General features: G+C 51.1%; 1 protein-coding gene across 4 annotated transcripts in view; it reads right to left on the minus strand.

The window, feature by feature from the left end:
- CD6 (CD6 molecule) overlaps nt 1–25,259 on the minus strand; it is a 39,797-nt gene extending 14,538 nt beyond the window's left edge. For all 4 annotated transcript variants that reach the window (XM_066361093.1, XM_066361084.1, XM_066361076.1 and 1 more), the window contains exon 1: nt 24,920–25,259. In XM_066361093.1, coding sequence (XP_066217190.1) covers nt 24,920–24,977 — 58 coding nt within the window. In that variant the 5' untranslated portion in view covers nt 24,978–25,259. The remainder of the gene's footprint in view (nt 1–24,919) is intronic.
- Nucleotides 25,260–26,983: the final 1,724 nt, after the last annotated feature.

Here is a 26,983-nt window from a genome sequence, read left to right on the forward strand (position 1 = left end):
GAAGATTCCGTGGACTCACATCAGGATGCGCACACATGTGCACACATGTGCACACGTGCACACACCCCTACAGACACGGCTGTCCCACAGGCCCCCGTTTGGGCCACTCGATCATTCAGACAGAAAGTAATCAGGCCTTTGATTGCCTGCCCTCACCACCTCCCTGCTTGGCTGCCCAACCTGACCCCTGAAGGAGAAACGACTCAGAATTCAGAGCACAAAATCCACAGCTAATGAAATATTCAGAACAAGAATTCAAATGCCCTCAAGTTAGGATTTTGGAATCCTGGTTCCCATGGCAATGAACCCCATGCTCTCGTGTGGTTTTTAGTATTTCCACCTGTGCCAGGAAGCTGCAGGCATTGGGATTGGGGTGCTGGCTGCAGTGCATATATGTGTGTAAGTTTGGTGTGTGTGTGGTGGTAATCGTGTGTGTGTTACTGTGTGTATGTCTTTGTGCATATGTGTGTGTGTATGACCATGTTTGTACACAGAGGCTCGAATTCAGTTCTGTATCATTTCTCCGGGTCTGGGAAGCCATGCTGTCATGCATAAAGGCACACAGGTCTTCTGCTAGGCCAGAAAACCTTGGAGGGCAGGGCACAAGGCTGAGTCAGCCCTGTGACCCCCAGGCTGCCCGATACAGTGTTTGTTGATTGACTGACTGACTGAAAGAGTGAGCAGGAGCTGCCAGCTCCGAAGGACAACTGTTGTCAAGGCAGTTTATTGATACTAGATATATTCAAGACTTCTTTGTGTGTGTGTCACGAGCATTTTCCTGTCCCTTGTATCAAGAAGGGGGCCTGGCTTGTGTGTTCTCTGACTTCTGTGCTGCAGGATCCGAAGCAGAAGTTACTGCCCACCCTCCTCCAGCCAGGCCTCTGCTCATGGAGCCCCAAGGCAGGGTCGGTGCTTCCCAGCCGTTGTTACCACCTGGCCTGCGCCTCGCACTTTTCTTCTTGCTGCTGCAGTGAGTGTATTTGGGAAGGAATCTCTACCCTTTGTTGTGAATTGGCTTGACTGCATCAGGATGCACGAACATTAAAAGATTAGTTTCCGTTTTTTGAACAGCAAACCATTGGAAACAGAGTGAATGCCCACCCATCAGGAAAAATGAAGAAAATGACAGACTGTTTACAGCGTGGCATCTTATGTGGCCTTTCTACAGAATGGAACAGACTCACGCCAGCTGGAGGGCTTTCCACGCTGTGTTGAGTAAGGGAGCAAGACGCAGAGGAGAAAACACAGTGTGATACAATTAAAAAAATATATATTGGCTCCAAAATACCCTCCTACAAACTGGTTATGCTTATGTGGAAAAATATGGAAGAACACACATCAGATGATTAAAATGGGCAAATTGAAAAGGTGGGTTTCAGGGGAAGGACAGAGGAGGGCCAGCTTCAGGGGTGAGTGACCTGCGTGTTCACAGGGCCCTGCACTTTGACAGGCCCAGGCCCGGTTTACTGCTTTGCTGTCTCCATTTTGAAATTCTGAATACGTTTTGAACAAGGGGCCCTGAATCTCCAGATTGCACCGGGACCTGCATGTCATGTCGCTGGTCCTGGGGCCGAGTCATGAGGGCGGGAGAAGAGAGGAAGGAGGGAGGGGAGGCGAGCAATGAGAGGAAAAGATAAAAGGCCATACTTTGCAAAGTCATGTATGACGTGCTCCCACTGACATAAAATTAGGGACGTAGGCAGACACGCAACACATTCGGAAACTTAAACACGTAAACAGACTTTTTGTATTGTTTGCCAAAACAGAAGGTGATTGTAAAAATACATGTACTACAAAGAAAGCCACTTAGAAATGTTACAAGACACATCATCATCAAGTAAAGACTTTGATAAGATCAGAAAGGATGACAGAGCTTTGGAAATAAAATAACTAAGTAACTTTCATACTGTGTGGTCAGTGCTATTTAATGCTCGGTTTTCATTTACCACCTGAAAGCATCCTGTGCGCCCCAGAAGACCATCTGGAGTAGTGCCCCGCATTCTGGAATGTTATGAACCAGGAGGGGTGAGGGATGGAGGGGAGGGTTTCCAAGTGGGAGAAGGAGGAGGCTGGGATGGTTGTTTCCCTGCCTAGAATCCAGCTGGTCAGCGTAATGTCAAAGAGAAACTCTGAGGCCCCTTCAGAGCTCCCTGGAACGACGGCTGGCACCCCCAGTGCACCCACAGAGATGAGACAAACACCAGCTACAGTGGATGCACCGCGGCCCTGGCTGCATCGAATGTGCTGAGAAACACGCAGGTGCTCAGTCAATGCTCACCGAGTGGATAAGGGATGAAGGGTGTGTCCGGAGGGCCAGGCAGAGGGGACGGGGGGGGGGGGGGACTGCAGAAACGTGGAGGGAGGAAGCCACAAAAAGAACCAGGGGAGGAGTGTGGCGTGTGTCACCTGCTAGAAGCACATTCCTTTTCTTTTTAATACCATTAGAAAGTATTTGCAAATACATATGTCAACAGCTTTTTAAAAACACAACAAGTGAAGCCCTTTTGATCTGGCAATTCCACTTCTGGGAATGTCTCCTAAAGAAACAATGCAGCATGCCACACACGTAATTACTCGGGTGCTTGTGTCTGAACGAGAAAGTTCAGGTTCTGCTTTTCCACCTGAGCCCCTTTCTAACTGTGTGACTCGGGCAAATTGTCTAACCTCTCTGAACTTCGGGGCCCCTCTGCAAAATGGGCACAGAGAGCACCCACATTGCGGGCTCATTGTTAGAATTAAATGGGATGATATTCTCAACACCCTCAGCGCAGTGCTCTGAGCTGTTGTGCTGTTAGACCAAGAGCTTCCGGCGCACAGTTCCTCATGTTAAAACAACAACAACAACAACAAACCCAAACTGGAGACAACTGAATTGTGTAAAAGTGATTGGGAGATTGGTTAGGGAAACACAGCATGTTAGGAATATTTGCAAAAATAGTTACAGAGTGAAGACTGTGAGGAAAAGCTTCTGGTACGATGTTAAGTGATAGAAGTAGAACAGAGAGATATCTCTCCCTCCAGCCCCTGCCCCCATCCGGGCCCAGTTTTAGCTCCTGAAGGTCTTCCAGGACCCAGCGGGGCCCAAGTTCAAGCTCTCATTCCATCCTCCCATTGCTGGCCTGCCTCCCGAGGTCTTAGCTAGGGCCCGGGATTTCAAAGGGCAATGCTGGTTCAGGGAGCTGCCCAGAAATATCCACTGGCCCCTTGCCCCGAGTTTCAATGGGTGGATTGCCAGTCCTAGTTTGCAGGTGGACATTTGGGGGACAGCCAGATGGGCGCCTCGTGTTCTATTTCCAGCCCACACCGATGGGAGCAGTTACACGTCTCGGGCATCCTGGACCTAAAATGCAAGGAGCTAAGGGAAGGACATTGTGACTCATCCCATTGCTCTGATGGGAAAAGGGAGGCCCCAAGACATGTCAAGCGCCCACCACAAACCTCCTGGCACAGCTCAGTGACACAGCTGACATTCATTCAGTGCTTATTATACACCAGGCCCTTTAAAAACTACTTTAGATAAATTAACCAGTTTGGTTCTCACAGCAAGCCCACAAAGTAAGGAAGCAGAGGCACACAGCTAGGAAGTGACAGAGCTGAGACCCGAACCCACGCTGCCCGGTTCCAGAGCCTGCACTCTTAACCACTCTGCTCTGCTGAGTTGAAATCCAACATCCTGGTTTCTGCTTCAGACCATGACAAAGGTGTGGGGCAGGGAGGCTAACAACCAGCTGGCCTCCCTAACTCCCTCCCACTCTCCGCGGCTCAGCCAGCCCTGAACTGAGGAATGATAACCCGTTGCCCCAGTGGTGGTACAACTCAGCATGCAGGTTCCAGGGATTCGTTTCCAAAAGGGCATCTGACTCCAAAGATGAGCGGCAACGAGGGCACCATCCTCCCTCCCTGGCAGGCATCCCTAGGCGGGCATTTGTCCCACCGGCCCCACACCACGGACAAGATGAGGTCTGGCAGCATAGCCACGAGCCGAACAGCCCCTTCCCCACCGGTGCTCCCAACACAGCTGGCTCCGGCACCATCTGAACCACCTTGAGGCCACAGGAGAAATGGACCAATTGGAAAAAGAGAGTCAGGGACCATTAGAACCAGGAAGTTTGGAGGAGGAGTGGGAGGTACCAGGACTATGGTGAAATGTTTTTCTTTTAAAAATCCCCTTGTTGTTAATGGTGAGCTAGTGATAAACAACTGGAAAGAAAAAAAGAAACAATCTATAATTCTAGAAACATAGTGTTGGCTTGCAGAAGTAACTTATGACTTAATTCAGAGGGGCCGAGTTCTGCTCCGTCTTTGAAGGGACTGGGAGAGGTTGTGACACCCAGTTGGGCGGAGCTTACTTTGTCCTGGGAGCTCAGTTGGACAGGGTGGTCCTTGCTCGCTAAGTGGCTGTGGTGAATAGACCAGGCCATACCCACTGGGGACTTGCCAAGTTCAGGAAGTTTGGGGTGACTTCTCTCTCTTCAGATCTCAAGGGAAAGTCAGCAACTTGTTGTGTTAGTCCTATTTAACTTATTTGATAGGATTTTTGTTCCTTCATTTGCATTCTCTTTCATCATACCTAAGAAAGGTTTGGGGACCAAAGAAAACTCATTGCAGATGTTGTGAACTAAATGGTTGCATCCCCCTAAATTTTAATGTCTATGTCGATGCCTTATGCCCTAATCCCCCACTGTGATGGCATTAGGAGGCGGGGCCTTTGGGAGATAATTAGGGTTAGAGGAGGTCATGTGGGTGGGTCCTCAGGATTAAAAAAATAAAAAGAGAGGAAAAACATGGCATCTCTCTCTCTCCAACGTGTGAGGACCCAGCAAGAAGGAGGCCGTCTGCAAACCAGGAAGATCACCTCACCAGACGCTGAGTCTGCTGACCTTGACCTTGGACTTCTCGCCCTCCAGAGCCACGAGAAACAAGTTGTCTGAGCAGCCCAGCCTATGGTGTTTTGCTCTAGTGGCCTGAGCCAAGTCAGCATGTGATTGACAGAGAGAGGTGATGGCAAAGGCTGCAGTCCCAGCCCTGGAGGCCTTCAGCCACTCAGGTGAGAGAAATCCAGCCTGTCTAACTGGCTCCTGTCACCCTGTTACACCACAGAGGATGTGCAGCTGCCACTGTCCTCCCTGGACGCCCAGACTGAGCTCCCCTCCTCCCCGCCACCACCTCCACGGGGCAGTGAAGGACAATTCATGATCTCCACTGAAGGCGGGCTTAGAGATAACGCAACACCGCTGGCTCTGGGGTAGGTGTGATTTCTGGAACTCTCCCCCTCCCCCACCCCCGTCTCGGGAGCTCAAGAAAGTGCGGGTGTGTGAGCACATGATCCCGAAAGCTGAGAAATGAGTTTATTGCTGCCTGCCTTCAACCCCACATTAACGTTTGCTGAACGTGCACCACGTGCTGGGGCCGGAGAAGGAATTGAGGAGAGAAGTGTCATCAGGAGTGTCTGGCAGTAGCAGGGTCCACATCCTCCCTGGGCACCGAGGCATCTGCTTAACAGTCGCCACTCGGGGAAGTTCTTTTCTCATGACTTAGAACGGAGACTTTGGGAAAGACAGGGCAGTGATCCAAACCTGTCTCTGTGGTGTGACCATGGGAAAGTCACTGAGCCGAGCTAGACTCTGGTTTTAACCTGGCACTGAGCATACCACCTGGGCCACATCGAATTGCCTCGAAGGGTGCTTGGATGCTGTATGTGACGTGCTCTGCACGTGGTACGTGGCAGCCGCCGTTCTATACCCCGACTGAGGCTTTGACCTCTTTTCTCCTCTCCGGTCCGGGGCGGACACTGGAGGCCAGCTGGCCACTGACTCTCCAGTTGAGTCTTGAGACAGGGGTTAGGGGTGACAACCCCTCCATGCAATCAAAAAATCTATGTATAAATTTTGACCCATCCAAAACTTAATTACTAATAACCTACGGTTGACCAGAAACCTTACTGATAACATAAACAACCAGTGAACACATACGTTATGTGTTATATGTACTATATACTGTATTCTTACAATAAACTAAGCTAGAGGAAAAAAAAACTGGTATTAAGAAAATCATAAGATAAAATAAATGTATAGTATTCATTTCTTTTACAAATCCATGTATAAGTGGACCCAAGCAGTTCAAACCCGTATTATTCAAGGGGCAGTTGTAAGATGGCTGTAGGGAGCCCTCAGTTCTCTGCTCTGCAAAGGGGCAGTTGCTGATCCCCAAAGGCTTCCTTCTTCCTCCTCCCTCCCTGTCTCTCTCATGAACCTTAGCAGAGCTGCTCCTCACTCACCACGTGCTGCTCCCTTCCCCGCCTCTACAGTGTGTCCAGTGGTCCTAGAGATGAGATGTGGAGTGCAGTTGCCATGGTAACAGTTCTTCTCAAAGCAAAGGCTCCTGTGAGCCTGGTCCTGAGGCTTGCTTGCTAGGTTCCTGTGCCAAATATTCCTTCCTTGCAGCTAGCCAATGGTAAGATGACACCTCCAGGCTTAGAGGATCATGAACAGCTCAATAAAAAATTTTACACGATACCAGGAAGGGTGTGGCTCCGAGAGGGCTCAGCGGGCCAGAGACACTGGCTGTTCACAGGCTCCATATTCTTGATCCTCTATCAGAAATCAGACCATTGAGTGCAGGAGGTAGACGTCCAGGTCCTTCCTCTAGGATTCCGACCAGCAGTTCTAGCATGGGGCCTTTGAATCTGGTTCAGGTAGAACCACCGACCAGGGCTGGGCCAGCAGACAGAGCATTAGAGTGAACTGGAACAAGTCTGGGTTTGAAGACCAGCTTCCTCCTTCCTAAGGGGGCTTTGGGCCACTCTCTTCATCTGCTTGACTTGTCTCTCTCACCTTCCAGGTGTAAGAACCTCACAGGGCTGAAATAAGATGACCAGACACACCCAACACCCGTCCCATTGTAAGTGCTCGACAAGATCTTGCAGAATCAATGAGTGCAAGTGTGAATTTGTGATGGATGTGTGCACGCATAAGTACAATAGGTGGAAAAAGCAGGTTATAGGCAACATACACAGGATGATCATATCCTTCTAAGTACAATGGTAGAAAAATGGCCGTGACACTTCCTGAAGTTGAGGATGCTCAAACTCTAAGGCTCACACAATCTCTCCACGTATATATCCTAGAAAAAAATTCTCTGGTATGTTCACATGCTGCTATATACAGAGATTTTTTTTTTTTCTTAAAGCATGGCTTGTAATAGAAGAATTTAGAAGGAATCTCACAGTCTACCAACAAGAAATACTTAAGGTAAGTGCTTTGGAGACGGAGGAGTGAGGAAGTATTTTAACAGTGGCTGTATGATTTCCTTTCTTCTTAATCTAGATCTGAGCAAATATGGCAAAAATGAAAAGATTCTCTGAATCTGGCTGGTGGGGATGCCTAGGAGTTGTTAAAACACTCTCTGCATTTTGGTGCATTTGCACTATTTCTCCCAAAATGTCTGGGAGATTCTACGTATAACAGAGTAGTAACAACAATTAGCTTTGAAGGTAAGTGTAGCATTACTGGTAAGCTTTTTAAAAAATATTTTCTGAATTCTATAACATTTGTCTTGTAGATAGTTGGAGTGATGAAAATAAAAACAATAGTTTTTTTAAATGAAAACATTAAGTAAAAAACTTTGTAAATCGCTTGAATCACACCAATGCCCACTGCCAAATATTCCTATGTGCTCACACGGGTAAGAAGTCTATGTGTTTTTAATAGTTTTAAACTCTAGTTCTCAGCGCTTGAAGAGAAGGATTATTATTATCCTTACTTTACCGATGGGGAAATTTGGGGTCCAAGAGGTAAAGGAACTTTCCAGGACAACAAGGCTCTAAGGAGGCAATGCAGAGATCTGAATCCACACAGGGGGTTTACTGGGCTGCCTTAATTACCACCTGATAAACACCTCGGCGCACATAGTAAATGCTCAACTAATCCTAGTTACCGATATTACTAACGGAAGTCTCTGTAACTCACCTCACCTCCACCATTTCCTGAGCCAAGCCCATGGCCAGGCCTGCTCTGGGCTCTGTCAGGGGGAAAGTGGAGGAAGCCCAGACTTGCCTTCAGCCCAGGGTCCAGCCAGGAGCCCTGGTGTCAAGAGTTGTCTCGAATCCCATCTCTCTGCGGTAGGTGCAGACAGAGACATGAGCAACACACTCGAAGAACCCAGAGGAGGAGAGTCCAGGAAGTTACCGCAGGGAGGTGACCTTTGGGGCTGGCCTCGCGGGTCACAAGCATTTCCCCAGGATGGGGGGAGCAGAGGCACCTTTCCGAGGACTTTCTCTGTGCTGAGGGCTTTCCTACAGAACCCTCACGGCCCTTGGGAAGAACGCTCTTATAAACCTGTTCTACTGACGAGGCTCGGAGACACCACTGTATCAGGCAGCTTCAACCAGAGAGAAGAGGCAGGAGGCCTTCTGGGTAGGTAGCACCAGCAAAGGCCTGGGGGCAGGACCGGGCCTGGTCTGTTAAGCTAGAGACTCAAGTACATAAAAATCACGAATAAGCCTGACCTGTGGTGGTGCAGTGGATAAAGCGTCAACCTGGAATGCTGAGGTCGCCGGTTCGAAACCCTGCACTTGTCTGGTCAAGGCACATATGGGAGTTGATGCTTCCTGCTCCTCCCCCCTTCTCTCTCTCTCTCTCTCTCTTTCTCCTATCTAAAATGAATAAATTAAAAAAAAATCAAGAATAAAATCCCCGGGAGCTTGGCCCCCTGTGCACAGGACAGGGCTGAATGTCTGGGTTTCAGTGGGGCTAAAACTCTGCTGGGCGATGCAGGGTTTTGCAGGGGGCCTGTCCCCACCCACCCGCTCTCAGGAAGGACTCTGGTTCGAAGTCCCCGAGAGCTGCTGGGGCAGCAGTTTCTGGGTGAATGAAGCGTGGGCAAGGAGTGAACACCCCCCACCCCCAGCTCCCAGGCGTGGCGCTGAGACCGAGCTCAGGCAGCCTACAGCCCCCTTGAGAGCAGGGCCCCTTCACGTCAGTCACCCAGAAAGCCTCAGAGGTCAGCGGCATCCCTCCTAAAAAGGAAACACAGCCCTTCCGAAGCAGGTGGGACTTCAGGCTGGGACCAGGACGTCTCCTCGGGGGAGCAGGGGCCACATGTCCCTGTGCCCATCAGCTCCATGCTCCAGGGGTCCCCTCCCCACCCACCATCCATCTGGGTTCAAAGGAGAAGCTGAGAGACAGTGGGGTATTCAGCCTCACTTTCTATGGCCACCTGTGTTATTAACAGTTGGAGGCTGGCAGTGAGCAACAGGCCAGTGGTCAGTTGGACCCTGGAGTTCAAGGTCAGGAAATAAAGTTGGAAGGGCGGTCACCTCTGAATGCCTACTGTGCGCCCCTCCTTGATACACACGGCACATGCTCTCTGATTCATCTCCAGAAGGGCCCCAAGAAGTGTTGGTTTTCCAGATGAGAACACTGGGGCTCAGAGGGATGAAATGACTTGCCCAAGATCACAGTTACTGGGAGGTGAAGCTAGATCACGACTTTAGGTCTCTCTCAGTCCAGACGCATATTCTTTATGGTCTCACATTCACCTCCACAGCTGACATCTCAGGTGCTTCTGAGGTGCCTTAAAACCCTTTCGTGTTCCTGCCCATGATAGCCCTCAGTCACGGAGGTGGCAATCGTCCCTCCCTCCCTCCCCGCCGGTCAGGCGCTGTGGCAGGCCCCAGGCTGTGGTGGAAGACACAGCTGGACTCAGAGGTGATCACGATCAGGTTCAGGTGCTAGCCAGGGGTCAGAATAGAACACTTTGGGAAAAGTACAGGTGAGAGGCATTAACTTGAACTCCAAAGAGCAGGGGAATTTGAAAGGGGCCTTAGTGGATGTGTAGGAGTTCTCGGGAATGAGAAAGTGAAGAGGAGGTGATATCCAGCTTTTTTGCCCAACAACCTGGGAGAGCTGGCTGGCGCCTCTCCAGAGGGTGAGTGGGTGAGGAGGGGAGATCATGTAGGGCAGCGGCCCACCACTCTCTCTGGACGCCCTGGAATCGAGGGGCTTCCCATCCTTCTTTGCAAAGGTGCTTGAACCCAGTCTAGAATGCTGGGAAGACATTGTTGCTTTCTCGGCCCCTCTAGCTCACTGATGACTAAAACCTCTGGTCAGTGCCTCTCCCTGTGGTGCCAAGTTTTTTAGGGCTCCAAACCGGGGCAAGTGGACACCTGGCTGAATGCTTGGTCAGTGTCAAAGTATGACGGACGGATCCTCGAGGACTTGAAGAGGTTGGAGGTGGGCCTCGCAGGCTCTGGGAACCAGTACCCGCTGCCTTGGCGTGAGGGTCTGGCTCAGACAGCTGACCTCTCACCGCCTGCCTCCCAGCCCCACCCCGCCCTCCCAATCCACTCCTCCGGCTGGTGACTCTGTTTCCAAATCCCAGAGTCCTAGGGAGCAGTGAAGCAGAGAAGACACTCCTGTGAGGCTGGGGACAGCCAGTAGAGACGGAAGTGTGTGGGCTTGGAGTCACGCTGATGTGGGTTCAAATCCCATCTCTTCCTCTTGCTACAGGGACCTGGATTTCTCAGCCTCTCAGCCTCTGTGACCTTTGTTCACATAAAGGTGATGCCAATCTCAATTTCCTGAGGCTATCATTGGAGGAGAAAGTGGGTACCGCAGGGCTGACTCTCAGTTGCCATTCCGAGACACTCTTATATAATCCCCCTACTGCAATTCTAAAGCCCCGGCCCCCCCAAACTGAAAGTGGGGGCAAGACCTGACCAGAACAGGTACAAGGCTGTCCACAATCATTACTCTGTGTGGTGTGGGGGTCCTACATCTCGCTGCGGAGATGTTCCCGTGTTTGATTCCAGTGGCTGACCAGGCCCCTGCTGGGACGTCACATGACATACGGTATACGCCCATGTCAGCTGCCTCAAATCTAAACAACCTAGATTCCGAGCTGCACCTGGCCCTGTGGATTCCGAAAGAGATGAAGGATCTGACATCGGTTTCTGTTTGTCCCCGGAGGGAGTAGCTGGGTGGAGCAGCTGTCAAAATTCCAGGGCAGAAGAGCTGCCCTATCTTCCCCTTCCTCTCAGAAAGGACCTCTCTTAGCAATCAGTAAGGAAAAGGCAAGCAAGAAGAAACTGGGCAAGAAGCAGGAAGAGGTCCTTCACCAAAGAGGAACCGTGAAGGACCCATAAACGTAGGGAAAGTATCCAACCTCCCAGTGACCAGAGAAATGCAAAGTAAGGCCACAGTGAGGTACTATTTGTTCACTTTACTCCATTGACGGCAATGAGGAAGCGTGGTCTGGGGGTGAATGGTGATGGAAGGAGGCGGGACTTGGGGCGGTGAACACGTAATACAATATACAGACGACGCGTTATAGAATTGTGCACCTGAGACCTATATCATTTTGTTAACCAACGTCACCCCAATAAACTCAAAAATTAGAGAAATGTGGTTATACCGACTCGATGAGAAAAGGATCCGCAGGGACTCTCTGGACATTGCCGGCTGGGGAGCAAAGTTGGCACAACCACTTTAGAAAACATTTCCACAGTTGTGACCTAGAAATCCCACTTCTGAGTTACACACACACACACACACACACACACACACACACACACACACACACAGCTCCGGGTTGAATTGTGTCCTACCAAAAGAACTACGTTGTAGTCCTCGCTCCCCATAGCTCAGAATATGGCCTTATTTATTGTGGTGATGTTTCTACAAGCCAAGGAATGCCAAAGAGTACCAGCAAACCGCGGGGAGCCGGGAGAGAGGCCTGGACACACTGTCCCTCGCGGCCTCGGGAGAAACCAGCCCTGTGGACAACTTGGGCTTCAACTTTTAACCTCCGGAACCGGGCGACAATACCTTTCTGTTGTTCATGCCCCAGCGTGCGGGCCTTTGTTATGGCAGCCGTGGGAAACTGAGTCACAGAAAGGTTGCCTCTGGGGGCAGGAGCTGGGGTGAGCACTGAGGAGCTTCTGGGGAATTCTGGAAGGGAGGAGGGGGCGAACCCACAAGACGGAGAGATGTGTCCCTTCACTTGCAGATCGCCAAAGTCGACACAGCTACAAGTGCTTCGTGGGACGTAGCAGGGCCTGAGACAGCCCCCACAGATGGAAGCAACTAAAAATTATCCATCAGGGCTTTGAAGTCTATCTAGACAGAAAGGACTAGGAGCTGACCTATAAGCTGCACCCATTTTCCCTCAGAGACGTTCCGGAGTGTGGCCAGGGTCACAGAGTAGGTGGTGGAGCCTGGAATCAAGTGCTGGTCCGTGCTCCCACAGCCGTCCCTTGTGCTGGTGAGACTAAACTCCCGTGATGCCCCAGGGTCCTACAGACTCCCTCCTGCGAGAATGAAAGGCCGTGTTGTGTGAGGGTGCCGGGGCAGATTTCTTTTAGTGTGGCTATTACAGCGTTTTTACAATAAGGATGACTAATATTGACATCATGTCTTAATTTTCAGCTGGAATCGGGTGGGAGTGACAATGAGAGATGGTGGAATTGAGACCAGCCATTGATGTGACCTTGGGTAAGTCCCTGCCCCATGTCAGGCTCCAGCTGCTCCGTGGTGAAATGGGTGCGTTGGACCAGGTGGGGTCTGACTGCTGGAGGAGGGGGACTCCCTCCCCTCTGACTGCCTCTGCTCTTAGGCCAGACTGTGCTTGCCTCCCTCTGTCCTCACCACCTCCACCCAATTTATCTTCCTACAAGTTAGCAGATAATTGAAGATTCCAGGTTAAATTGTATCGAATCACAAAGCGCGCAAATGATTCCTTTTTCAATCCTCCAGCGCTTGGCTTACAAGACCTTGGTGGTGCTGCTCGGCCTTCGACCCCTAACACTTTTCACTGGGGGAGAGCTGACCCGGGCTCAGATGCCCGGCTGGTTGACGGCCCTTTTCTTTCCAGCGTCTTATTTGTTTACAGGAATATAGTTAGTCTAGTTATTGAAATAATACTGCTTTGAGATAAATGATAGTGGTAGACGATTTCTAGGTTTAAATAAACAAATGTATGTTAAAGATAGTGTTGGTTGTAAAAAATATTGGCTAAATAATAGTATACACAACAAGGCAAGTGAGATCACATCCTTTTACGCTTAAAGCTCTCTGATGATTTCCCATTTCCTTTGGGTAATTCAAAGCCCTTGCATGATCTGTGTGCCCTGACACCCGCCAACCTCTCCCACTCCATCTCCTCCACCCTTCCGTCCCTCTGTAATCTCCTCCAGTGTGTCAACTTCATTCCTGCCTCAGGGCCTTTGCACCTGCTGTCCCCTCTGCCCTGAAAGAGCTGCTCCCTGATTTCCGCACTCCCAACGGATCTCATCAATCCGATCTCTCCCCAAGTGCCCTCAGAGGCCTCACCTCTGTCCCCATACGAGTCACTCTCGGTCTTCCTTACTTTGCTTTCTTTTCCTTCTTGCACATAGTCCTCTCTGAAATGATACTATTTTAAGAAAGTATTTACTTGTTTGGCTATTTTCTGCATTAGAATATAAGCTTATTGAAGTCTGGGGTCCTCTCCCATATCTTCAGTGCCTGAAAACAGTGTCCAACATATAATAGGAGCTCAATAAACAAATGGCAAAAATTGTAAAGATGGAGGGAGGACTGACTCTCGTAGCAGAGAGGAGCCCAACCAAGTTCCGAAGTCTGAAGTGAGGCAAGATGGCGGCCGTCAGAGGCTCAACCTGCGGGGCTCTCACACCGTGGCCCCATCAGCACCAGCCTGCAAGGCCCTGAGCCAACCGGCTCCCACCCACTGAGCCAGCAGAGGAAGCCAGCCACTAAAATCAGCACCTCAACATGTGAAAGGAACCATGGAGTTATAACATCATCAAGAAACTGTGGTTATAACTGACTCATGTCAGAATCATCCATAATGTTACAACTATCAGGTAAAAATTTGAAGGAAAATAAAACACCCCAAAATATTTACATACATATTCTCAAAAAAAAAAATCTGTCTACAAGATACATATTAATTTAAAGGAGAAAAGAGTAACTGTACTTAGCAGGCATGACCTTGGCCAAGCAATTGAAGTTAGATGATCGATGATGGGTCAAACTTGTAAAAATTAATACAAACTAAGCCACTTTAAAATGGAGTCAGAGCGGCCATCCCAGAGGGACGGCTTTGCGCATCTTCTGGAATCTTTGGAATGTTAAAACTGAGCAAAATAAGCTCGGACTGGGCCTGAAACAGCAGTGTGTCCCAAACCACTGTTTGCAAAGATAGCAGGAAAGCAGACATGGTGGCCACGTGAGAAAATTCAGAGCATTCTTTAGAATTAGTATCCCTGTGTTAGCTTATCTGCACCTATAGGAAGTCCTTCCTTCTATAAACACCCAAAACCTCAGCAGGATCTGGGTTTCTGTCTGAATCAGTGCTTCCAGAATAAGCTGTTCTTTGGGATCTCACACAAACGCCTCTCCCGTTGGCCTTTTAGTTTTAAGTTGGCAAGCTGACGCCACGTGCCCCTTAGAGATGATGTACTAAGGGCACAACATCACTTTGGTCCTAACCCAGAGGCACGACTTGAATCTGATCACGCGGGATTGATAGACAAACCCGGATGCAGAACATTTTACGGCATAACTGGCCTGTATGTACTCTTCGAAAAGATCGATGGCCCTGAAAGAGAAAGAAAAACCGAGAACCTGTCCTAGACGAAAGGGAAATAGACACAGAATAAAATGCAGCACAGTCAACTGGCATTTTCTTTTGCCTTAAAGGACCTTATTGGAACAGTGGGCAACATCTGAAAGAGTCCCCTAGATTACCTGATAGTATTGTATCAGTGTTAATTACCTGACTTTGATAAGCATACTGTGGTTATGTAAAAGAATGTTCTTTTTTTTTTTAAGATACATTGAAGTATTTAGGAGAAAGGGCCATTATGTCTACAACCAGTGGTGAGACTCATATACACTGCTCACAAAAATTAGGGGATATTCCAAAGTGAATCTGAAGCTATAAAATATTCCCTAATTTTTGTGAGCAGGGTCATTTAACAATTGGTTCTCTGCCTGCCCTAACGTAAGTATAAAAAAAGATATACCAAAAGGTAGTTTATTTCATGCATTTAATCCTTAAATAAGAACAATAAAAGAGGTATATAAAACTAGATTGTTATAAGAAAGAGTTTTAAAATATTAATAAAAAATATTAAATAATACCTGGCAAAATACTCTACAACTGTTATTTAAGATATTTCTATATTGCTTCTTGATTGGTGTCCTCACTTGCAATTTTTTTCACCTATGGACGGAATGAACCTTACTACGGGCGCTTAGAATACGCTGTTGCGCAGATGAACGTTAAAAAAAAAGAGGAAGGAATGTAAATTAGTGATTTCCACATGGGCGGCTGCCCAGGTGCCCACATTAGAGAGAATCCTGATTACAAGTGCCATTTTAACAACCGGTTCGCCAAACTCAACAAAAAATCAGGTATCAGTTCTGCCGAACCAGTGCAAACCGGTGTGAACCGGCTGAATCCCACCACTGACTATAACCTACTCTCAAATGGTTCGTAAAAAAAAAATAGAAAAGTAGAGAAAATGATCAAGTGATTGTGGGAAGATGTTGACAGTGGGGGAAGTGAGTGGAAAGCATATGGAAATTACAGCTTCTCAGTGCATCAGAAATTATGCTGGAATAAAAAGTAAAAAAAAAAAAAAGGAAAGAAAAAGAGAAGGCAGAGGACCAGGAGTGGCGGGAAAGCTGTTGGAATGATGCGGGCAAGGTGAGACCAAGTTGGACCGCAGCCCTCCCTTGCCATCTCTCTGGGGGGGGGGGGAGCTGAGGACGCACCTGGCTTGCACAGCCCCCCCCCCCATGCCTGTGTAGGTGGGGTGGGAAGAGGCCCTGGGCAGGGTCCGCAGACCCGGCTTCTCACCCTGCTCCGTGACCTTGGGTATGTCACTCCCTCCCCCGCCCCCACTCTGCACCTCTCTGTTCTCCTCTGACAAGCAGGAGGGTTAAACATCAAATCTGGGGTGTCTTCCAGCTCAGATACTGTCATATTTCTATAATACTATCTGGAGAGTGAGGCACATGTCTCCAAGGAGCTTAATTCGTGTGGCAAGTGTGTCCACCGTACTTTAATGAAGGAAGGAGGGGAAGCGACTTCTCACGGAGCAGAGGGGGGAGGAGTGGACCTCCTACCTCTGTCCCCTGTCCCCTGTCCCCTGTCCCCCACCCGGCCTAGCTCCCAGGCACCCTGGGCTAGAGGTGAAAAATTACAGCAAAAAAATTGTACTAAAGCATAAGTGAAATCCTCCTCCTAAGCCCATTTAGAAAGAAGCAGATGGGGGGATGGGTTGGTGACCAGAAAGCGACTCTGTTCTTGTTTCTGTCAGCAGCTGGTGATATGGCGCAAGCTCTCTTAGCGCGAGTTTGCGCTTCTGTAAGAGGGACGGAGCAATCCCTGGCTTTGCGCACAGCTGTGAGGGCACAATGGCTTCCCCTCTGTGTCCTGTATGGCTCAGGGTTTAGTAGGTGACTTCCAAATTGTAAATGGGGTGCTCAGATGGGATCCCCAAGACACCTGGAGAAGCTCCCAGCTCTGAGGTTCCTCCCTCGCTCACACAGCCTGTGTCCCCACAGGGCCCTGGCCACCAGCGCCATGCACAGGGCCCCTGGGTGTCTGCTGGCACTGCCCAGACAGCCCAGCTCAGCTTGGGCATGGTGGAGGTGTTGGGTGGCTTGAAAACTTATAGGTTGGACCTTCTAATATGCTCCTAACACTCCAACACATGGTGGAGACCCAGGGGCAACCCCTTTGGAAGGGGGTCACTTTCACATTAGGGGACCTCAGTCCAGCATCTCACATGGCCCTACAGATCCCTCCCTGCCCGATTGGTGCTGCCTTGCTGCCAGGCTGGGGGCATTTAGAGGCTCTCTCAGCGTCATCTGCAGGCAGTGGCAGTAGGGCCACAGGGATATACAAAATGTGGGCTGAAACTGGGGCTCCCCTTTTTCCTCCCTCTCCTGTCCCCGGGAGCTCCTGCCCCGGCCCCAGGCCCTGCAGCAGTACTAGCCAAGAGGCTTTCTAGAACCCCGAGGAGCCAGCCCTCTGTTTCCCTGTACCTCACAGCCCACGTCTCACGAGTCACATGCCAGCCTGGGCTCTGGAGGTTGCCATCGACCCGATTTACAGCTGGGGAAACTGAGGCTGTGGACACTCGGCCAGGAAGTGGGTTCTGACCCACAAGCAACTTCAAGGTTTTTTCCACCCTGGTCCTACCATATTCCAGCTGATGGTGGTGGAGGTGAAAAGGCCCCAGAGAACGAGGAGACCTTCCCTGCAGAAACCTTGAGGTGGAGAGAGTCCACCCTAAACCCCGCGTGTTCCAGGGCTGGGAAGCAGCATGGATTTGGCACCATCAAGTTAAAGCTCTATTGGCTAGGTGATTTGGAAAAGTTGTTCCTCTCTGAGCCTTGTGGCTTCATCAGCAAAGTAGGGGTGAAAACTCATATGTCACAGGGCCAAGAGGCGGAGAAGTCGGGTTTGCAAGTTTTCAAAGTGCTGCCCAAGAGGCCCCGTCCTTGTGCTTGCTGGCTCACATTTGTCACATGTTCTGTATGTGCACCTTGCGCAGGCCTGCCACTCCGCTTGGTTGGACCCTCCTCCTGACCACCAGTCTGGATGAGTCAAGAGAGAAAACAGCCTGCATCTCAGCAACTTTGGAAACTGCAGCTTCACCCACCCGACATGCCCTGTGGGACCAGCAGGGCTGACGGACCACAACTGCCTGCAGCCAGGGGAACCCTCTGGGGACTGTCACCATGCCTATCCTGCCTCCAGGCTGCTGCTCAAATGGGTCCTTTTGCCTAAAATGCCACCCCCACACACACACACTTTTATTTTGATGTCACAGGGTCACAAGAAGTTGTGAAAATAGCACAGAAAAGTCCCAAGAACCCAACATCCAGCCTCTCCGATGGTGACATAGCATGTAACCACAGTAAATCAACAAAACCAGGAAACTGATATTTGCACAACACAGCGAGCTCACCGGTTTTTGCACGCACTCATTTTTCAATGTCTTTGTGCCTAGGATGTGTGCCATCCTTCTCCGTCCTCCATATGCAAAGCCTTCTGCCCTCCATGCCCAGCCCCCCTGAGACAGTGGTGTCCCCCTCGCTGGGAGGCCAGCCACCCCATGTCTCGGGGAGGCTCACGCTCTCCCTCCTCTGGGAGACAGTGCAGCCCAGGGCTGGAGAGTATGGACTTCGGAGACCTTACAGAGACGGACCTAACCTCAGCCTCAGCCACCAGCCTAGGACAAAAATACGTCTTTCCGAACCTCGGTCTCCCCACCCATAAAGAGGGTGCTTGCCCAATGTCTCGGTGGGACAGGTAAGCGTAGCGGATCTTTGAACAAGGGTAAAGGCCTGGCGATGCACGGTGGCTTTGGCCGTCATCAGATTGCACCTGTGGTCACACTTACCCCAGGCTGACACCGGTGTATTTTAGCACCTCCCTCACAATACTTGCTCAAGGGCAAACCTTCATATCTCATATCTCAGTGCCGGCAGAGGGCCTGGCACACAGCAGACACTAAATAAATGTGACTGAACACCCTGCCAGGCAAGCTTCCCCTTGGCATATGGTGGCTCTTTAATGTCACCTTTGTTCATTCCTGGTGCCAGAGGGCAAGGTTCGTGTGTGGCGGACCCTTTGAGGCCGGGCCAGGGCGAGGGAGACAGCCACTTTTAATCTCCTCCATCCCTGACAAGCCTCCCCAGGGGCCCCAAGACCCCAGAGGCCCCTGAGCGCTGTCCCTGGATGCAGTGGTGAGGCGTAAGCCTGGGACTGTCGCCTCTGGCGACATGCCTCAAACTTGGATGGAGCCCAGAGGGCCGCAGCCAGGGGACAGGCAGGCCACTTTCTTCCATGGAAAGAGCCCTGAGCTGCCAGTCAGGACACCAAAGCTCAAGTCCTGGCACTTACTAGCTACAGACTTTGGATCGGTCTCTTCGCCTCACTAAACCTCAGTTTCCTCATCTGTACAATGGGGTTGTCACGTGGGCAAATGTGCTTACTGCACAAACGAGGTTATGTTAACCACTAATCCTGCAGCCCCGCGTACGAGATCTTTGAACTTGCTGTGTGACATTTATAAGCTCACATTTGGGAGCACTATCATGGTCAGGTATTTTCAGATGCATTATCTTAAAACTGACTTGGTTAGCTGGTGTTTTTATCCACAGCATCCATGCACAGAGAAGCTAAGAAACAACACCTGGGTTGCAGAGCTGGGATCGGGAGCCCACGTCCTCCTGACCAGAGGGGCTTCCGTGTGCTCATCCTAAGGCTGGTTTCTGACAGACCTGCTCCGCAGCCAGCAAGGCTCCGGGAACACACAGAGAGGACCAGGATCTGTAGGCCGGGTCTGTAAGATTCAGTCTGGTCATTTTTGCAAATGAGAAAGCTGGGGTCAGAAAAAGGAAGGAACTTGCTCACAATTACTCAACAAGCCAGAGCCAGAGCGAGTCCTGGAATTCCCTTCCTCACCTCACACCTCCCTGGGCTTCTTCTTTACCCATAGCCGGGACTCGGTGTCCCTGAGCAGAATCGGGGGACACGAGTTTGGGTACCATCTCCAATGTCAAGGCTCACCAGGAAAATCCCAGGGCTGCCCAGAGACAGCCTGATGTGGGGCTGTCCTGCCCAGGGCGTCCACTGGGAGGTGAGCAGGTGGCTTCCCCTGGCTGTGTCAGGCCTGGGACAGACTGCCACCTCCATTGTCCTTTCTCTGAACCAGTACTTCCAAAGTGTAGGACACACACCCCAAAACAATTGAGGGGTCACTGACGTGGCATTAAATGCTACCACATTCCTGAAGGAAGATCTCCCAGGAGGCTAGTCCTTAGCGACCCCCCTGTTTGAGTGCAGGGACAGTGGGTACTACCTGACCGGACCCGAATGCCATTGCTTTGTCTCCGTGGCATTTATTTTCACCATTACTACCGTGAAGGTGATTTGCAATGGCTTTGTCTTTAAGGGGGTTTTATAAAGGATTTTTTTAAAAACAAAAAATAAATGTATTTTCTCTTTAAAATCAATTAAGAAAGAATATTAAGTAACCCGCCAGGTAGGTGGCAGCTCTAGCCAACACTGGGGAATGCACCTGACCCCAGCAGCCTGGCCAGGGGCCCGGTGCTGAGGGTGGCGGGGGGCCTGGGGCACTGGGGCGAGGGCAGGAGGTGGGCCTGAGGGTCCCAGACCCACCGCAGTCTGCTCAGTGCAGGGCTGAGCACCTGGCCTGGGCGTGTGGGCGTGGGCTGATGGTTTCAAGGCTGTGGTCCCGGCAAAGGGAAGGTGGCCCTGTACCGGTGTGGTCTTTTCCTCCAAACCCCTGTCTCGAAGCCTCAGTTGGAGCCACCTGCTTATCTCTCTTTGTCCCAATTTAATTCCTGAGCTTTCTTATAGGGCAGTGAGGCTGGCGTGGAGCAGGCCGCCGTGAAGGCAGACTGAGTGAGAGGCCGTGGGCAGGTTCCTCCCTCCTTCTTGATCCCTCCATAATCATCTACCTTTAGCCGAATGTGCCAGCCCCAGCAGCCCAGTTGCCCTGTCCCATGTCACCACTACAGACAGCCCTGCTCTCTTGTCCTTACTAGTCATTGACCTGTGACCAGAGAGCCAGACACAGCCAGAAGAAATATGCAGACGCCCGTCATGTGTTATTTATACATCTATTCATGGCAGTCTTGCCAGGCAGGGAGAATTTGGGGGAAAAAGTGAACGCTTTGGTCTAAGTTAATCCAATCGCGTGGTAGAGGGCAGACCTGGAGAATGAGGTCGTGTGACCTGAGTCCAAAGGGGGGTCAGGGGGCCAGCCCAATTGGAGGACATGGGCTCTCAATAAAGGGCACTGCACGTCCATCAGCAGTTCCACACAATTATACCTTAAATTTTGGCAAAACAATAAGAAAGCTAACCTCATGTCAGTTCACTGCGATGGAAGGTCCAACCAGCTCCAGCCCAGACGTCCTAAGTCACTGCTAATGGTACAATGCTCTTCTTCGTGAGCGGCTTCTAAGCCCAGGGAGATGCAAATTTAAACAACCAAGATGAATTAAACAAAAGAACCTGTAGTATTGATACATTTCTGTTAAGTGAAAGTTGGGTCAAGTGTTGTATGTTTGTGTATAAAGTCCTGTATTTGTGACGTTTAAGAACATTTGGCCAGTAGAGTTTCTTGCGGGTGTGATCGAGTTAGTTGATTTTAGTTGAAATTTTAAGTTTGAATGTTTAAAAAGAATTTGACAATCTCTGTAAACCTTACCAGAATATTTAAGAGAACTTCCTATTCACTTTGTTAGTATTCTAAATCAAAAGCACTCTTTGAAATCCTTGGGAAGTTTTTGTTTCTTAGAGATATTGGAAGCATTCATAAGAAAATAGAATTTATTAAATCTGTAAATGTGGTTTAGAACATCTAAGGCAGTGCTAAGTTTACACTTGTTCGGAAAATAATATCATAATTAATAAATAACAATACAAGAGTGAATTCTGTTTTGCGTATTCACAACTGTAAACCTACTTTTGCCCCACCCTGTGTGTCATTTTAAATTTTCCAATAGCCACATTAAAAAAAAAAGTAAAAAGAAATAGGTATAGGCAACTATAATAAAATGTATTTAACTCAACATATCCCAAATATTATTATTTCAACATGTAATTCATATAAAAGTTATTGAAAAGACACTTCACTTTTTTTTTTTTTAAACGCATCTCCCAAACCGTCTGTGTTTCCATATCTCCAGCGCGCGCGGTTCAGACTGCCGCATGGCCACGCACGTCCTAGGGGCCACTGGGCTGGGCAGCGCAGGCCTAAGGTCACCTCATCAGCTCCAGGTGTAAGCAGTAGCTATCATTTAAAGAAGCTTATTCTGTTCAACCCGATTTACTGAAATATTAATCAAAGACCCCTTGAGAGTCATTGTTGAAAATTGCTGGACTTATGTATAACATGAGATTGGTATACTGAACTTCTAAGTTAAGGAAAAATCGATTTTTTAAAATGTTAACTTAAGAAAACACAATGGCTTTTGTAAGTACCCGCAAATAGCCTCTTCTGTGCACAACAGCAGCCCTTGAGGACCTCACCAACCAGAGCCCACATGACGCTCGAGTCCCCTACCTCGGCACTGGCCCGGCACGAGAGGCCTGGTACCCTGTCTCTGCATTGTGCACGGAGGCCTGGTACCCCGTTTCTACATCGTGCGCGGAGCCCTTGGGACCGTCTGCCCAACTGAGCCCTTGGGACTGAGCCCTTGGGACCGTCTGCCCAACACTGAGGTCCCGAGAGGACAAGGCACACACGGTGAACCAGAGGCCAGGAGCGGGCAGTACCTCCAGCCTCCCGACCCCACCCCACTCTCCCCCCTCATGGGCTTCTAGGTCATTCCTTCAACCTCTTCAAGCCCAGTTGGCTGATCAGGAAACTGAGGCACAGAAGTACAGGGCGGGTGGGCCCAAGCCTTCAGGGAGCACCAGCAGAGGACTGGAAGGCATGGCTCTCTTAGCCCTGGTCTCTGACCTGGTCATTCAACAGCACAAACAAAGGTCTGACGAGAGGCTGGCCCAGCGCCGAGGCAGCCTGGGCAGAGACTAGCTGTGTGAGGCCCGGACGGAGCTTAGGGCTGGGGCTGGGAAGGGGCCTGCCGTGCTCGACACCCACTGCCGCGGCCAGGCCTGCCAGGACCCCGGAGGGCCAGGCTCCAGTCGCCTGCAGTTCCGGAGAGTAGCCTGGGAACCCCACCTGGCTGCACACACCACTCTCGGGGGAAGGCCCTGGAACTTCCTCCTGGGCCCATCCTCTTGGCTCCCTTTCCTCACTCTTCTCAGTTAATTTCCTTTGTGTTCTTTTTCCTCTCTCTCCTTGGAGGTCTTAATCTCCTTTCTCCAACCTGGTCTGCCCAACACACTGATTTGGCCAAAGAGAACCCCCCACACAGATCTGGGTCCATCCTGCTGGGGTTCGGGCTGCTGGACCAGGGCGGAAGGGAGCGACCGGCCAGGCAGGCCCGGGTCACCGTCTCCCTCACATCAGCTCGCTCTGCACCCCTCTACTCCCGGGGGGCTTTGGTCCACAAGTTCTTTTTCCTGGAACGCCCTTCCTGCCAGACCACATTTCTCCGCAGCAGGACATATGCCCACTGAGGACCCTCAGGAGGATTTAAAGAAGCATCACTTATGCTGTAAAATCAAATCGTGAGGAAACTGTTTCCTGCTCAAAGTGCTTATCCCCCTCTAAAAAGTCTAGAAAAAAGTAACAATTTAGAGCCAGACGTCCTTGTCACCACCACCCCCAGCTCCCCGTAAACAGACGGGGAGGCGCAGTTTAGGCTCAGGGCTTTTGCGTTTTCACGAGCACGTAATAGACATTGGTTTCCACCACTGTTTATTTTTACGCTCACTTTTACGTTTTACTTATGGCACATGATGTCAGTTTTCCATTTGTAACAGTGACATAGTTTCCTTTCAAAACTAAGCTTGTATTAGTAACAAGGGAGTCAATGTAATATAAATGCGGTTTTAAAAACACACCGTAAATCGCCACACAGGAGTGGAGTAGGCCAGGCAGCAGTGTCAGGGTGAGACCAGCAGGACTGAAGTGTAGGAACCTTGGCTCCAGGGCCCCCTCGCTTCCCTGCCCTGAGCTCTGTCTGGGTCCGGGGTCCCCGATTCCTTTCAGGCACCATTCAAGCTCAGTTCCCCGGGCTCAAGGGCCAGCCAACAGGCCTTTCAGACTCAGACTTCATTCTGAGCCGAAGCCAGTGGCTGGGCCTCATGGAGAAGAGCAGAGAGTAGGAACGATCAAGATAGGGAGGAAGGGGTCCACTATGACCGTCTGTCTCAGCTCAGGGCAGAAGATGGCTGAGCTCCAGGTGCTCCTGGTATAGCGAGAGAGACCAGGCCGACCCACACGGGGCTGAAGGCACTCACACTGCTGCTCCAGAGCTAAACAGCTTTCCCTGAACCAGAGTGAGGTCAGGAGGTGCAGAGTGCACGGCAGAGACAGAGAGAAGAGCCCCACCCAGAGCTCCCGATGTTCCCAGTCCTCCATGTTGTCTCAGACGGCCCTCCTGTGGGGTCTTCCTGCATGTCCCTCATACCAGACTGAAAGCACTTGGCCTCCCCTCTGCCAAGACTCCCAGGCTCAGAATTCTACTTCCACAGCAGTCTCCTTAACCCCCAAATGTGAGGACCCAGCCACGGCAAGAGCTTTCGCATTTCTGGGCCCCCGCCCGGCTCCTGCCAGCTTAAACCCGCATTCAACAAGCTCAATGGCATTCGATGAGCCCAGCCCAGCACTCGAAGCTTCTGGCCCCTGGATGCCCCAGCCCAGGGCATGAGGGTGCCCTGGCACCCAGGAGGAGTTCAGGGAGAAAGGAAGGTGGCCCTCAAGAACTTTTCTGTTGATTTATGTCTCAAAATGCCCCAGATGGTTGTGCTGGAGCCACCAGCGATCAGTGTCCTCAACTCCCCCTGGCCCTCAGGGCTCGGCTTCAGGACGGCTCTGGTGGGAGACGCACAGGCCTGTGCGCCCAGCGCCTCGGCTCTGGCGTTGCAAATACAACCACCAGTGGTGCTACCTCTCTGGAAGGTGAACGGTTCCTGCCTGAGAACTGGCAGGAACTAGGGCATGGGGGTCGTTCCTGAGCCTGCGGGTGGCAGGCACCTCCCTCCTCAGACCCTGGGGGCCCGCTGACAAGAGCACTCATGTTCCTGCTCTCAGCCTCCGGTGCCCTCTCAGCTCTGTCCAGCACGGCCCAGCCAGGGGTGTCCCAGGGGGTCCCCGTACCCTCTCCGGGTCCTGATGGCTGTTGGCACCGCGGGGGCCTCCTTGGGACCAGAGTACAACCAGAAAGTGGGCCACAAAGGCCAGGACCCAGGTCCTCCAGCAGCTGCGACAGGAGGTGGGGAGGGGTGCTACCTGGGGGGGCCGCCGTCAGCAGTCCAGCGAGCACGAAGAACCACGTGTCTGGCGCCATCTCCGACCGCTATGCGTGCGCGCCAGCGGGAAGCACCATCCTAGGCCCGGGAGGTGGACGCGGCCCCTGAGCGCCCCTCACACCGGCTCAGCCCCGCGCTGCTCCTGCTGCTTCTTCCTCTCCGTAAGAGACCGCGCGCTCGCACGCATGCGGGCAGACCCAGCCTGTGAGTGTCTGTCACACCTCTGTGCTCTACTGTGGTTTTGGTCTCCAGGAAGCCAGGCTGGTATGAGAGGGGCTGGTAGGGAGCGCCCAGCTGCCTTCTCTGTGAGCCCACCGAGCCTGGATGAGCCCCAAGAGTCACAGTGACACACACACACACACACACACACACATCCAATGGAAAAGGAAAGTGAAAGAAGTGAGCCTCATTTCTGGAGGCCTGATACATAGCAGACATTTAATCAATACATATTGGAAAGGTGAACACGGGACTTACTGTCTGTCCCATTCTGGTTCTCATAGGATTAAACCCCAAGGGTTATTTACCTGGTCCCCGGGTGCAATGATGGGTAAGAAGAAGGAGGGCGTGGTCTGGCACTTCTGAGAGGGAGAGCCTCGCTGGCCCTCAAGGAATTGTAAACCAGGAAGGGCCTGAGAGATGGGTGGTCTCCCACCTCCTTTGCAGGCCGACGCCATCCCTTAAAGTGGCACTGAAGAGGCCTACGCCCCCCACTACCTGGTCCCAGACTGGGCGGTCACTCCTCTGAGGGAGTCAGGCCTGGACCTGGGCCAGGCAGGAAGAGCAGGACCTCCACAGGCAGGGACGGTGGCGGGGTCTGGCCCAGAAGGAGCAGAGGGAGCGAGAGCGGAGGCAGCAGCGCCTGGGCTGATCGAGAAACCCCGCGTTGGCCGGTTGGCCAGCACTGGACACCGGAAAGAGGCAAAGACCACGTGTGTCTAATTCCCTCCTGCACCCCCTGTGGGGCTGAATAAACGCGGCCGAGGGAACGGAGGAACGGATACCTTGATTTGGTTGTGCAAGCAGAACCCTTAAAGAAGTTGATGGGGACGGGCTCTGTCCTGGCCCTTTCCTGTGGGACTGCATCTCAGATTCACCTGTCCCGGCCTGACCCTGCCCTCATCTTCACTTGTCTTCATGTCCCCACCAGCGCAATGGAGAGCATTCCTCCAGGGGGTCCCATTGAAGAGGGCATTTGATGTTGCAGGTTTTGGAGACACAGGGAGCCAGGTTTCCCACCTACCTAAACCCTGCCCATCCCAGGGGGTAGGAAAGGCTGTAGCACCGACAGAGGCTGCCCTCTTGTGGAAGGTCACTGGTATAGCAAAGAGGGTGGACGAGTGCCTGCCTCCAGCCTCCGGTTTCATTTCAATCAAATGACATCGAGAGATGTTCATGAGAGGAACTCTGGAATGCGCTCTGTGGAAGGTGACAAAACCACCATCCTGCCCTCAAGGAGCAGTTCCCAAGCACAGGCGACCAAACGCAGCCAGGGTCAGACGAACACAGTGGGAGGCATGCTCATGAGCAGAGTTGTAAGAGACGCACATTTGCACGAGCCAGGAAAGATGGCCAGACTTCTGTTTCTGGGAATACGGTGGATGGCATATGCTGAAAAGTTCTCCTGAAACAAAATACAAGAAAAAGGGAGGGGGGAATGGATAGAAATATATATATATATAAAAAAACCATATCTAGAAACGCATAGCTGAGATGGCAAGACATAAAAAATCATTGTTAGCGACCTACAAGGGCAGGAAAGCACAGACCCGAAGAGGTCACCGAGAGCAGAAGCAGAGGTTCCGGAGGCACCTGCTGATCCCAGGCAGCCAAGAGCTTCAGTTTAGTGGGACAGCACTTAGAGCCTGGGCAAAGTGAAAACAAAACACAATTCAGACCAAGTTGTTGGATGAGGCCCACCCACACTGGGGAGGGCAATCTGCTTTACTTAGTCTATTGATTCAGACGTTAATCTCAACCAGAAACACCCTCACAGACACACTTAGGAATACTATTTAACCAAATATCCAGGTACCTTGCACCC

Source organism: Saccopteryx leptura, chromosome 1, assembly GCF_036850995.1.
Source record: "Saccopteryx leptura isolate mSacLep1 chromosome 1, mSacLep1_pri_phased_curated, whole genome shotgun sequence".
NCBI lineage: Eukaryota > Metazoa > Chordata > Mammalia > Chiroptera > Emballonuridae > Saccopteryx > Saccopteryx leptura.